Source organism: Talpa europaea (assembly GCF_964194135.1).
Source record: "Talpa europaea genome assembly, chromosome: 11".
In the NCBI taxonomy this organism is placed as follows: Eukaryota; Metazoa; Chordata; class Mammalia; order Eulipotyphla; family Talpidae; genus Talpa; species Talpa europaea.
Window position 1 is genome coordinate 99,169,237 of NC_140078.1, and position 13,639 is coordinate 99,182,875.

The 13,639-nt window shown below is 45.8% G+C and overlaps 1 protein-coding gene across 2 annotated transcripts in view; it reads left to right on the top strand.

The window, feature by feature from the left end:
- Positions 1–8,184: 8,184 nt before the first annotated feature.
- Positions 8,185–13,639, top strand: part of TAMM41 (TAM41 mitochondrial translocator assembly and maintenance homolog) — a gene marked incomplete at both ends in the record, with an annotated part of 30,353 nt that continues 24,898 nt past the window's right edge. For both annotated transcript variants that reach the window (XM_084247699.1, XM_084247700.1), the window contains 3 exons: positions 8,185–8,310; positions 9,783–9,965; positions 12,344–12,436. In XM_084247699.1, the coding sequence (XP_084103825.1) occupies positions 8,185–8,310; positions 9,783–9,965; positions 12,344–12,436 (402 nt within the window). The remainder of the gene's footprint in view (positions 8,311–9,782; positions 9,966–12,343; positions 12,437–13,639) is intronic.

The following is a 13,639-nucleotide window of genomic DNA, read 5'->3' on the forward strand; positions in this document are numbered from 1 at the left end:
CCCCTTGCATCACGAGGGAGGCCCAAATAATAGGCTTATTCTTTATTCAAACCCACCTGATGCTGAGCATTGTGTAAATTGAAGGTGCACAGCGTGTACTGCAATTCGGTTGTAGTGAAGGCACCTCTGTGGAGTCAGATACCATCATCTCATTTTTGGCCTGGGAATACCTAAGACCGAGTCCCTCAACAAGCTCGGTGATGTTAACACAAGACTGCCTCTGCTGTGCTGCATCTCAGATCTCAGGCATACTACTAATTTCACATTTGTACCCTTTGTGGTAAAATTATGGAAATAGTGTAACGGAGCTTGCCAGAAACTAGGGATGTAGGTAAGAGACTGAGGACAAAGGAGCAGGTGGAGGGAATGTTCACATACTGATTGAAGTGCTGGTTCCACTACTATATGTGTGTCAAGGCTCACTGAACCACACACCTCAAAGCGTGGACTTTCCTGTAACTGAATCATACCTCAGTAAACCTGGCCTTTAAACAACGTCACATGCAGACTGTTTAGATAGACTGAGCTCATACAGACTGGGTTTCACATGGTGTCTTCATCACTTTCTTACCTAAGGACCTAAGTTTCATCATGTAATAATATCAATGGGGCTTTTGTCCTGAGAAAGGTGGAATGAGTGTATTCTGCTCTCTCACCTCTCACTGCTGCTCTAAAGCCTAGATGTGGGGCCTCCCTGGTGGCGCAAGGGGTTAAACACAGTACTGTGAAGCTGTCTGCAGCCTCTGAAGAATGAGTTCGATCCCCAGGCAGCCAGGGAGCAACGCACATGGCGCAGCAGACCTCTCCTGACTCTCCTGCTGCTCCCCTCAGCAGTGTATTTCAGTCAGTCTGCCTGTGGTGAATCCTCTCATCCCCTGCACTTCTGGCCTGTAGCCCAGTTCTTGTATGCATAAATAAGTAAATCTTTAAATAAATAAATAAATAAAACCTAGACGTGGTGCTTGGGGTGAATATTTGAGGTCTCTGAAAAGTAAATACTAGCACATGAACTAGAAAAGAAGGCTAGAGCTCTCTATGCTGAAAACGGAGTTTCTTTTTAACCCCATCATCTTCCTGCCTGGACTCAACAAGCTCCTAGGTGGAGGGGGGCAGCCCAGGGACGGAGGGAAGCCAGCTATGACTCCAGCTCAGGCACTAGGAACAGGAAAAGAGGGGGCCTGGTGGTCAGAGCAAGTTGGGAGAGTTCCGTGGGATTTTTCTTTTCTCGGCTCTCCTGCACTAGTCCCCAAGCACTCGGGTGCCCAATACCCCAGAGGCACAGGGGAAGCTCCCGCTTGGAGATATGGTCCTAAGAGGGGGACAGGGGCGGGGGGTGGGGGGAACCTGCTTCTTTTTCCTTTTTCTTGCCTCCAGATGTAGAATATACTCATCAGAAGTGAATGGTGAAGCAGGATTAAATAAAGTCCCAACTTCCTAGCTAAGGACCTGAAAAGTTGAAGCGAGCAAATGGAAAATATGGCAGCAGAGACTGGAGGAGCTTTAAAGAAGGAGGCTAAAATTGAGGTTATCACACTGCTCAATTTAAAGACAGTATAAATATTCATTCATCAAGACAGTGCAGCATTGGCACAGAATAGATTGATGGAACAGAATGGAATGTAGAAATGCACCCGCATAAAATATAACCCATTGATTTTTCACAAAAGTGAAAAGGCATTTCAGTGGAGAAATGACACCCTTTTCAACAACTGGTGCTAGGGAAATTATACTTCCATATGTAAGAAAATGAGCCTTGACTTAAATTGCACGACTTCTATTGACATTAATTCACAGTGAATCATAGATCTGATTGTAAAACTAAAATTATAGAACTTGAAGGAGAAAAATATGGCAGAAAAATCTTTGTCGTCTTGGTTTAGGCAAAGAGTTACATGTGACACAAAATCCACAATCTTTGAAAGATTGACCTTCTGTTTATAGATTAGATTTAATGAACATTTGAACTTTTGCTCTATGACAGATACTGTCAAGAGAATGAGAAAATTAAATATAGAGTGGGAAGAGTATTTGTAAATCACATATCTGACAAGGAACGTGTATCCAGAACATATAACGGGTTCTGAAAACTCAACAACAAGAAAGCAAACCATCAATAACAACATAATAGCAAGAGATATGAGCAGACATTTCACCAAAGTGAAGGCATATTGATGAATAAGCACACAGAAAGATGCTTCTGGGGTTCTGGAATGTTCTACATCCTGACTGCAAGGGTCATTATTCACCCAAAACTATACATGTATTGAAAATTCACAGAACTATACCTCAATAAAAATCTAGTTTACTGCATGATGATTTTAAAGTAAAATGACAAGAAGGAATCTAATAAGAACACTTTTCTTTAGGGCTTTCTGAACATTATTTCATTTACTGTGGGCACAATCCTCTAAGGTAGGTAGTATTGCTTATGCCCGTTCTACAATCGAGGACTTTCATGGTCTTGCACAAGGTCACACTCCTGGGGCCCAGATTCAAACTCGGGGGTCACCTAGAGCCCCTGCTCAGGGGCAAAAGGTGCTCTCATTGTGGCCGGGTTCTGTTGGAACTCTCATACCAATGAAATAAAAACGTCGAGAGTCATTTTAAAGTATAGATAAATACCACTTGACTTGACTGAAGGCTGGGCTTCATTTTTCTGATTTATCCAGCTTTGCATTTTTTATTGTTGACCTTGGGCTGGGAGAATGTTCATTTCTCCCATTTTTTTTTTTTTAAGTCCTGTAAAGTCACAGCAATCCACTGAGAGTGGACAGGCGTGACAGATGACCCTCCTCTCCCTCACCTCCCTAGGAGATACATGCATCTGGTTAATTGCAAGACCCACAGGGCTTGGACACCTCCCCACACCACTTTCCTTCCTTTACTGAGCACTGATTAGGAGAAAAACCAAGGAATACAGGTGACAGAGATTTTACAGGACTTAAAAAAAATGAGATAAGTGAACATTCTCCTAGCCCAAGGTCAACAATAAAAAATGCAAAGCTGGATAAATCAGAAAAATGAAGCCCAGCCTTCAGTCAAGTCAAGTGGTATTTATCTATACTTTAAAATTACTCTCAACGTTTTTATTTCATTGGTATGAGAGTTCCAACAGAACCCTAAAGCGATTATATGGAACACTGGGGCTTTTTTAATAGCTTCTAACTTAGCAAGGCATGGTAATTTAAAAAGGAACGGATGAATTGCTAGGAGCAGGGAGATTTCTGCTGAAGAATACAAATGTGTTCTCTGCTACATTGCCTCCGCCTCTTTCTGGGGAGAAGCAAAGCACATGTAGGAAGGTGATGGAACTTTCCAGCTGGTGGTTCTGCATTATCTGAAAGTGTTTATGAAAATGAAAATTACTGATAATTAGGTGTGAATGCCTGTAAGGGAGGAAAAATGGAGGAACATTGCAGAATCTTTATTTGCATCAAGGGCCAGGCCCTGTCGGAGGATGTGTGAGTTGGTACACTCTTCTGCAGAGGCATCGGCAACTGCTGACATTGCTGATAGCCTGTTCCTAGGATGATGCTTCATGGTAATACTCGGGCACAGATGCAAACGTCTATTTATAAGAATGTTCACTACAGCATCAGGTGATAATGCTAAGGGAGATCGTTGCTATCCATCAATATGAAAATGTTTAAATATGGTACAAAATGTTTAAATATGGTACATCCATAGCTTAGAAAAATGTGTGGCTATTAAATGGAATGAAATAGATCTCTTAATCCTAACCCTGAAAGATTACCCAAATATGTGAGCAAAGGTAAGTGAACAAAGTAAGTTGCAAAATACTATATATCATGTGATCTATTTAAAAATGTTTTTAGGGCCTCCCCGGTGGCGCAGCGGTTGAGCGCTGGGTTGCGAAGCTGCCCGCAGCCTCTGCAGCGCCGGTTCAATCCCCGGCCGCCGGGCGAGGGTCCCACATGGCACGCAAACCTCTCCTGCCTCCTGCTGCTCCCCTCAGCAGTGTACTTCAGTCTGCCTGCTCTGCTCCCCACTCTGGCTCTGGTGAATTCTCTCACCCTCCCGCGCTTCTGACTGTACCCAGTGCTTGTATGAATAAAGAAAAATAAATCTTAAAAAAAAAATGTTTTTAATGTCAATATCTTCATAGAAAACTGGAGGGATATGTTTCAAAGACTACCATTAGCTTTCTCTGGGGGATAGTATATATATGCACTTTTGTAATGTTTACATTTTTTGCAAGCCTGGATTACTTTTACAGAGAGGGAGCAAAACAAAATGAAGTTGAATAATTTCCTCAAGAAAAGAAGGAAGAAAAAGAAACACTTCCAGTGGAGACTTAATCACTGTTAGGTGAAAGGTTTCAGTGTAATTCTGCAGTGGGTGCGTTTCAGATTTGGCAATTGGGGCAAGGGTGACAGAATGAACCAAAATGATTGCTTGTGCTCACATAGGGGACTAGCCTGCGCTGTGACTCCCTCCCGCTGCCCTTCCTCTGGTCTGATTGTCCCCTGGGCTCCTGCCACACCGCTCCTCAACCTCGGACGATGGCACTGACGCAGCTGGCTCCCTCTTTTCCTCTCTCACGTCATACCCATCTTAGAAGGGTCTCAAATCCAGGCCAAGACCTTGGCCTTTGGAGTTTGAAATTTCACCATTTGCCTATATGATTTGGAAAATCTGCTCCTCCTTTTCTTCTGTTTCTTCATATGAAAAATGATTATAAATCAGGCCTCCCTGGTGGTACAGGGGTTAAATCTCAGTGCTATCAAACTATTGCCAGCTACTGTGGCATCAGTTTGATCCCAGGCCAGGGAGTTAACTCACATAGCTCAGCAGACCACTCCTGTCTCCCCGCTGCTCCCCTCAGCAGTGTATTTCAGTAGATCCACCTGTTCTGCAACCCACTCTGTCTCTGAATCCTCTCAGCCCCCACACCTCTGGCCTATACTCCAGTTCTTGTATGCATAAATAAATAAAAATAAATCTTTAAAAATAATCATGAATCTTAAAGAACCTGCCTCATGGGGATTTGGGGATGATGGAAAGAAGTATGTATTGAAAAGGACTTGAGAACAATAAACTGATACATGTCACCTATTTTTATTGTCACCCTATCTTATCAATTGGTAGAATATCTCTCATCTATCTCAGTCCAGCCCATCCTTCAAGGCTCGTATACTACCTGGTCTGTCCCCAAACACCCAGAACTGATAAACATTCCCCGCCAGAGGCCCTGCCAGGCCCTGGGTCCCCAGCTTCACCCTAAGCATTTTATTCTGGTTTGGTTGTCTGTTTCCTCTGTTGCCCCTGAGCTCCTTCAGGGCATCCCCTGATCTGGTTGTCTTGGATCTTTAGCACCCACCTCAGCACCAGGCCCAGAGTTTGAATTCAAATAATCATTGTTCAAATTGAATCAGTCTTTAGCTCTGTGACACTATGGTAACAGCTTCTTAAGTGGTCTCTCCACCTCTTCTTTGCCCACTTCAACCCAGGTTCACACTTAAGTCCTAGCTCAAAACCCTTCTAAGAAAGAGTAGAATGGCAGGATGTGGAACCAGACCTGGGTTTCAACTCCATTTTTCCACAGGCTGGTAGGATCCTAAGCTATGGCTTTGTCTCTCTAAACCTTGTCTTCCTCATCTATAAAATGGAGGCAACAGCTTCTGCTTTCCATTTTTGAGAGGCAGTGTAGGTCGGGGAAGAGGAAAAGTGTCTGAAATTTCCTGAAAATGTCCACCCTAGAAACCAAACTACATCCCAAAGGTCCTGTGATCTTGATCAATCGTCACCATTTCCACATAGATGAGCCCTCACTCTGGGTCTCCTGGTCTCCCAAACTGCATTAAATGCGCCTTTGAGAGCCAGAATCACTAGAAAGCAAAGAGGCTTCAAATGAAACACAAATATCAGAGGACATCGGTGTAACTCCACCACTTTCCTGTCATCAGATTTGAAAGGAACTTTCATGGAAGAAATCAGTCCAATCTCAACTGATCGTCTCTGGGAGATGTTAATTTTTTTGTTTCTAACCTTTCACATCTTCTGCAGTTTTGGAGCTGAATGGAGATGACACCTGTACAATGTCGTGAAAAAATGCCACTGACTTGTCCCTCAGGTGTGAATCATTAAATCCTTGGGGGGAGGAAAAACTGAGGGGAGAGACACCTCCCAAGAGGTGTCCATTACACATCTGCGATACATCTTAGAGTCACTTATTAAAGTGTGGGTTGTGGGCCTCTCCGGTGGCACAGCGGTTGAGTGCTGGGTTGCGAAGCTGTCGGCAGCCTGTGCAGAGCCGGTTCAATCCCCAGCCACTGGGCGAGGGTCCCACATGGCGTGCAGATCTCTCCTGCCGCCTGCTGCTCCCCTCAGCAGTGTATTTCAACAGTCTGCCTGTTCTGCTCTCTGCTCTGGCTCTGGTGAATTCTCTCACCCTCCCGCGCTTCTGACTGTACCCAGTGCTTGTATAAATAAATAAATAAATCTTTAAAAAAATAATAAAGTGTGAGTTGTATTAATGATAAAGGACTGATCGCAAAAATCTACAAAGTGCTCATGAGACGCAACAAAAACAAAGAAAATAATCCAGTCAAAAAATGGGCAGATAAGCTAAAAAGAAACTTTTCCAAAGAGGAAATGCAAATGGACAACAGACATATGAAAAAATGTTCAACATCACTTGTAATCAGGGAAATGCAAATCAAAACTACAATAAGCTACCATCTCTCACCAGTGAGAATGGCACACATTAAAAAAGCTAGCAACAACAAATATTGGCGAGGGTGTGGAGAAAAAGGAACTCTCCTGCACTGCTGGTGGGAGTGCAAAATGGTCCAATCACTATAGAAAGCTGTGTGGAGATTCCTCAACCTGCTAAAGATAGAGCTTCCATATGATCCAGCAATTCCACTCCTAGGTATTTACCCAAAGGACACAGAAACATTAATTCCAAAGGGCACCTGCACCCCTATGTTTGTAGCAGCACTATTTACAATACCTAAGCTATGGAAACAACCAAAATGCCCAAAAATAAATGACTGGATCAAGAAGATGTGGTACATATACACAATGGAATATTACTCAGCAATCAAAAAAGATAAACACATGCAGTTTGCAGCAACATGGATGGAGCTGGAAAGGATCATGCTCAGCAAAATAAGTCAGAAAGTAAAAGAAAATAACCAGATGGTCTCACCCATAGCAGGAATTTAGAAAACCTAAATAAGGGACCAGGAAAAAGACTAATAAATACAAAGTAAAAACCAAAATCAACAAGCAACTATAAACCAGAGACACACTGGGGGCGGTGGGCGGGGAGAGGAAGGATTAGGGTCAAAATAAGGGGGGTGCAATTGTATGGGGAATATAGCCAAAATGAAAATGCATACATTGTGCAAAAATGAAAAATGATGTAAGAATTATATAAAATAAAATATTTTTTAAAATAAAAAATAAAGCTTTTACTGATAAGGAGAAAAAAAAAAAAAAAGATAAACTCATGCAATTTGCAGCAACATGGATGGAGCTGGAAGGGATCATGCTCAGCGAAATAAGCCAGAAAGAAAAAGAAAAATACCGGATGGTCTCATTCACAGCAGGAATTTAGAAAACCTAAATAAGGGACCAGGAAAAAGACTAACTATAATAAAGAAAAAAACCAAAACCAACAAGCAATTATAAACCAGAGACACACTGTGGGGGGCGGGCAGGGAGAGGAAAGGTAAGGGTCAAAATAAGGGGGGGGGGCGCAATTGTATGGGGAATATAACCAAAATGAAAATGCATACATTGTGCAAAAATGAAAAATGATGTAAGAATGATATAAAATAAAATATATTTTTTAAAAAGTGTGGGTTGTGGCGAGCACAAAAAAATTCTTCAGGCTCAAAGGCAGCTGCGCCCCTCTTCCAAGTCCCTTCTACTCCAGCCCGGGCCAGGCGGCAGCTTGCAACGCGCTCCTCCCGCCGCCAGGGGGCGCTGAGCAGCCCGCGCTGCCCCTCGTTGCCTGGAGGGCGCTTTCTCTCGCGCCTTGACGCGCTCCTGCGTGCGGGGGGCGCGGCCTGCGGTGACGGCTCCGCCGGCGCGACCGCCGCCCCCGACCCTGCGCCCCGCGCCGCGGAGGCCGGCCGGTCCCTGCAGCCCCCCGGCCCCCAGCACGCTCCCGCCGGGCCCGCCGCGCCCCGCCGCGGCCCCCGCGCCAGCCCCATGGCGCTGCAGACCTCGGGGGTGGCCCTCCGCAAGATCCTGTCCCACTTCCCCGAGGAGCTGAGCCTGGCTTTCGCCTACGGCTCGGGGGTGTACCGCCAGGCGGGGCCCAGTTCAGGCCAGAAGGTGAGACCGGCCCTCCCCGCGGCCCCCGGGCCGGCCCCGCCCGCGCCCGGCCTGCCCGCGAGGTCCCCCCGCCTCGCCGGGCCCCGGGGCCGCCTGCCGCTCCGCGCGCGCGGCGCCCTGGCCAGCCAAGGGCAGGGGCCGGCTCCCAGGAGGAGTCACAGGTGATGGGTGACCGCAGGCTGCTCTCTGGCGTGCATTAAGGTGTGTTAGCTGTTAAGGGGTTAATGACACGTTTTGAAAAGACATGCCCGCCCTCCTCCCGCCAATGTTCAGTTGTCACCAGTGGTGTGCAGAGCACGTGGCGGGACACGCAGCAGGCCTGGTTCCAGAGCCACCTCTTGTTTCCAAAACTGGAATTGCCTCCAGGAAAAGGGCCCCCCTCCCCTGCCCTTTCCCTCATCCTGATTCCCTACAGGTTAACAAGTCAGTCTGGAGTCTGACACCTAAGCCTCTGAAATCGGGGTCTATCTTTAGTGCCTGCAGTGAGCATTTCCCACCTGGAATCTTGCAACTATACTCTTGTGAGATGTCCCTGCTCTCGGTTGTTCCTCCCCTCAAGGAGCTCTTAGGCAGGAACGTTTCTTAGCATGGCAGCCAGGCAGCCTCTGTCTCATCTCCCACCACGCCCCCACCCGTGTTCTAATGCAGCCACTCAAAGGAAATGCAGCACCTGCTGCCCATATCCACAGAAGCATTCTCCTCTGAGGGAACTGCCCCTTCTGGAGCTTCTCATGCTTCCATCCAGCCTGCCTAATTAACTCTTAAACATTTTTCGAGACACAAATTTATCAGAATCTTGAAGAAAGTAATTTCATGGGGAATTTTCTCCTTTCTGTTCTCCTGACCCCACTGAGTGAAGTTGGTGTCTTTACACTCCTAAAGTCCACTGAGTGAAATTTACCTATTACCCCAATGTACCCTGGGCTCCTTACCTCTGTCCCAGCACCCAGTTCTCGTAGGTGCTCAGGGAGCAGCCAGTGAGTGGGTGAGAGTTAAAATAACTTACCTCCCTTTCCATGATACTTTATAGAGGTTACCCATCTGGTGTTGCTGGACCTGGATGAAAAGTAAAGTACATTTAGCTGAAAGCTGGTGTTATGCAAAGGTTGAGCCACAGAACTTGGAAACCAGATTGCTTGCGTCTGTCACTAGTGTCTTTGGGCTAGAAACTTACTCTGTTCTTTTTCCTATAAAATTGAAGTAATAAGGATCCCTGCCTTGTAGGCTAAGCCATTTTACTGTACATACCCTCTGGAAAGTGTTTTGAAGAAGACTGGCACCTGTTAAATAAGTATTTACTGTTATTTTTTGTATTGATGAAAACAAAGCTCAGTTCAACTCCAGAGACTTGAATTTCTGATGGCAAAACCAGATCTTCTGTTCATCAAAGCAGCGTAGGACGCCCCAGCTTTCTCCTCTATGTGGGTGTCTTTCTGGGATTTAGAGCTAAAGCTACTCTCTTTACGTCGCAGGGCCTCATGTTGGACTTTGTGTTCTCGGTGGATGACCCTGTTGCATGGCATTCAAAGAACTTGCAGAAAAATTGGAGCCATTACTCTTTCCTAAAAGTGTTGGGGCCTAAGATGATCACAACTGTCCAGAATAACTATGGTGCTGGAGTTTACTACAACCCACTGATCATGTGTGATGGTAAGGTAAGTGACTTTGGGCCTTTGTCTTAAGTCGGGTGGCTCAGAACCTCTGTTACTAGAAAAACAGCTAAACGTGTGTTCTTGCAGTCAGGAAATATTCACACTCCTGTTGGTTAAAGGTGGTCAGATGTGGCTCCTTTAGTGGTTATCAAATGTTGGTAACCCCCCTGGAATGCCTGCCGGACACATAGGTTGCTGTCCTCCTCCACCCCAACCCATCCTAGAGTTTCTGACTCAGTAGGTCTGGGATGGGGCTGAGGGACTTTCATTTTTTAAATTTAGCTCTGATTGCCATGTAATTAGGTGTACACCTTAATGATTGGATGAACTATTGCAAGATGGTTATTATAGTACATTTAGTTCACATCTATCACTACCAGTTACAAATCTTCTTCTGCTGTGATGAGAAATTTTAAGATCGACTGTCTAAGCAGCAAAGATCTGCATTTCTAGCAAGGTTGCAGGTGCTGCTGCTGGTCTGAAAAGCATACTTTAAGAACCACTGGTGTGTTCAGTGGGAGGAATGGACAGACCCATTCAGGATTGAGGGGGAGAGGAATCTTACCTGCCTGTACTGACACTTGCGGGAGAAGTTGGAAGTGAAGAGGATGTCTTAGGGAGTTGGGAGCAGGTGGTACCAAGTGGTAGGGCAGTGTTGCTGAGCAAGTAAGATGCATGCACCCCAGCGGAAGTATGTCTGACAGCAGGCACCCTGCCAAACTCTCAGACCGAGGGCCCAATCTCTAAGAGGGCCACTGTGATCTAGGCAGGAGCCCAACCGAAGAGCACCACCAGACAACTAAGACATATGCCTCCTAGAGATTAACTGGACTAGGACCACATGTCCACCAGCTGTGGCACATCTGCTTGGTGCTGCTAGTGGCTGAGAGCAGCCAAACTGATATGCAGATAAGTCCATAGAACGCCTTGTTGAAATGCAGTTCTGATCTAGTTGGTCTGGGATGGAGCCAGAGATGCTACATGTTTTACAAGCTCCTAGGTGATGTTGATGCTGCTGGCCAGAGCGCCATTCCTTGAAGGGCAGGACTTGGAGTCCTGACTTGAGAAGGATTTTGATGACCTCTTCAGACACAGCAGGAATGGGTGTGCGATAGATGTGTTGTGTCTGTGTAATTTGGGGGCCATATATTTACTTTTCTGGTTGAGGTCCAGCCTGCTCCACCAGCACTTTGCGGATGAGGAAACGGGAGTTCAGATGGTAGAAATGAGGCCCATGAGGTCATGCAGCTAGTTAGTGACATGCCCCCGCCTTCCAGGCCAGTGCTGTTTCTAGCACCTCCTGGCTGTTCTGTACCTGCAGCATGAGGGGCTTCTACAAGACTGGCCCATATGGGGTAGAAGGCTCTGCAGCACGGCCTCCCTCAGCCATGTCTTCATGCCAAACACATAGCTTTCTTCTTTCCCCATAATTAATGTTAGGTTGAGCCTATCTCTAATTAGTCCTTTTCAAACAATATTACAAGCTCCAGTAGCCCAATGTTTGGACATAATTATATGCCACAGGGACCGTGCTTTTTAATTGAAATTCTTCAGCTACTTTTTAGCTATTTGCAGCTGGAGAAGGCTATTTGGAAACTGGAGTTCAGCACAGACTGTCTGAAGGTATTTGTTGATACAAATGGAATTTTGCAGCCTGGGACAGCAGCCTCGGGGTTTGCACATATTACGGTTGAAATGAGCTTGCCCACAATGCCATGTGTTCAGCTCTGATAGAAAGGTTTTATTTGGGGGAATCTCACTGTAAAAAAAAAAAAAGTGTTTGAGATAATCAACAATAAGAGAGAAAGCTAAAAAAAAAGGGAGAGAGAGAGAGAAAGCTACCTTGTTCCTGAAGACTTTTCAGTAAAATATTCCTGAAGACTTTTCAGTAAAGAAAATTTTTGTATTCTGTGATGAGAGAAATCCTGGAAGTCCAGGCTGAAATTCAGGGGGACTTGCTTTGCACTCTGCCACTGGTGATGCCACCTTGGGCACGAAGGAAGGTCACTTGTTCTCTCTAAGAGCAAGGTTCTCATTCTTCAACTGAGGAGCTGCCCACCCTCCCTTCTCAGACTGTCTGTGGCAAAGACCAGTGTCTAATTTCTATTCGCTGAGGATTAGTGCTAATGGCCTATAAGGGCCATGGCCTCTTACATCTCAAGAACCTGAATTAAAATAGTGGTCACGTCCCCTCACAAAGCAGTCATGGGCACTAATCCTCTGGAAGTATATGGGGGGAGATGTGTTTTTACAAGGTATGCATTTTGAGCAACTTTGGAAATCAAGGACAGAAATTTAATCTATTTCCTTATGTTTTATATTTGCAGAAGCAACTCTTTGGTACTTTGCCCTTTAACTGGCCCATTTCTTTTCTTTTCCAGCTTATCAAATATGGGGTAATTAGTACTAGTCTTTTGATTGAAGATCTCCTCAACTGGAATAACTTATATATTGCTGGCCGGCTCCAGAAACCGGTGAGTGAGGGTCTTCAAGCATGCCTCTCCTCTCTGAACCTGACCTCACTTTAACCTTTGTGATTGCACTGGGATGGAACTTGAGGAAATAGGAGGGAGTTTCAGGCTCTTTTACTCCCTACAAAACACATGGCTGAACATAGCTCGGATGTTACCCACACTCCCCCTGCCCTACTTTAGAAGTTTTTCCATTGTCTGAGTGGATCAGGCTGAGAGGTGATCTCCTGGGGCGGAGGCAGGATGGCAGAGGGGGTGCCCACACCCCAGCAGAGCTTCAGTCAGCACCAGCCAGACCACCTTTCCTTTGAGAACAACGTCAGTGCGTGGGCACTCCAACGTGTCCTTGGTGGTACCCGGCGAGCCTGGGCAGCACCTGGTACACTGCCAGCACCCAGCAAGTAGTTTTTCGATAGATCACCAGGCAATTGTTCCAGAGGGAATAGGATCACTGCATCAGCCTACTCGGGCCATTGGTGACATCCTGTTTCCCCCCTCCCCCCTGGTCTGGGACACTGCTGAGAAGGCTCCAGGGTGGCATCTCCTGGCTGTAACAGACAGAAAATGGGGGAAAGTGGGAGAGAACTTGAGCTTTTTGAGTGTGGGTAACATCCGAGCTATGTTTCCAGTTACCACATTTCTCCTTTTTTGCAGATATGTAGTCTGTTTTCTGGCAAAGGGTCTTCACAGTTTAAGAGCCATGTGACACCATCACATTTGCTAAATTTCACAGCAAGAAAAATTTTTCTTTGTGCTGCCAGAGGGTCTTGGGCCTTGTAAGGGAGGTACATGGGTTGTTTTCAGGTGTTTCCTTTGAGAGCCTAAATAGAAAACTACACAGAAATTCAGAGATTTTACCCCACCTTGGCCCTTGGGGTTGTGGGGTTGTGCCATGAAAACCTGTCAGGCTAGGTGGGCAGTCGGTGCCATTTTGCCTTGTACCTGGGCTTGAATTTCCTGGACTTGAATTTTATGGTGTTGCTTGTTAAAAACACCTAGAAACACCTGACCTGGGCGGTAGTTACACAGTGTACACGTGTAAACATGTCAGATTGAGCCCACAGGCCTGTGGCTTTCCTGTGTGTGACTTTTACCTCACTAAACACATGTTTTTTGAAGCCCAGAGATAATAGGCTTTACTGTAGTGATTTCAAAGCTCTGTATATGGATTTCTCATTTCTAGACTGGATAGCTAGAAAGGTAACT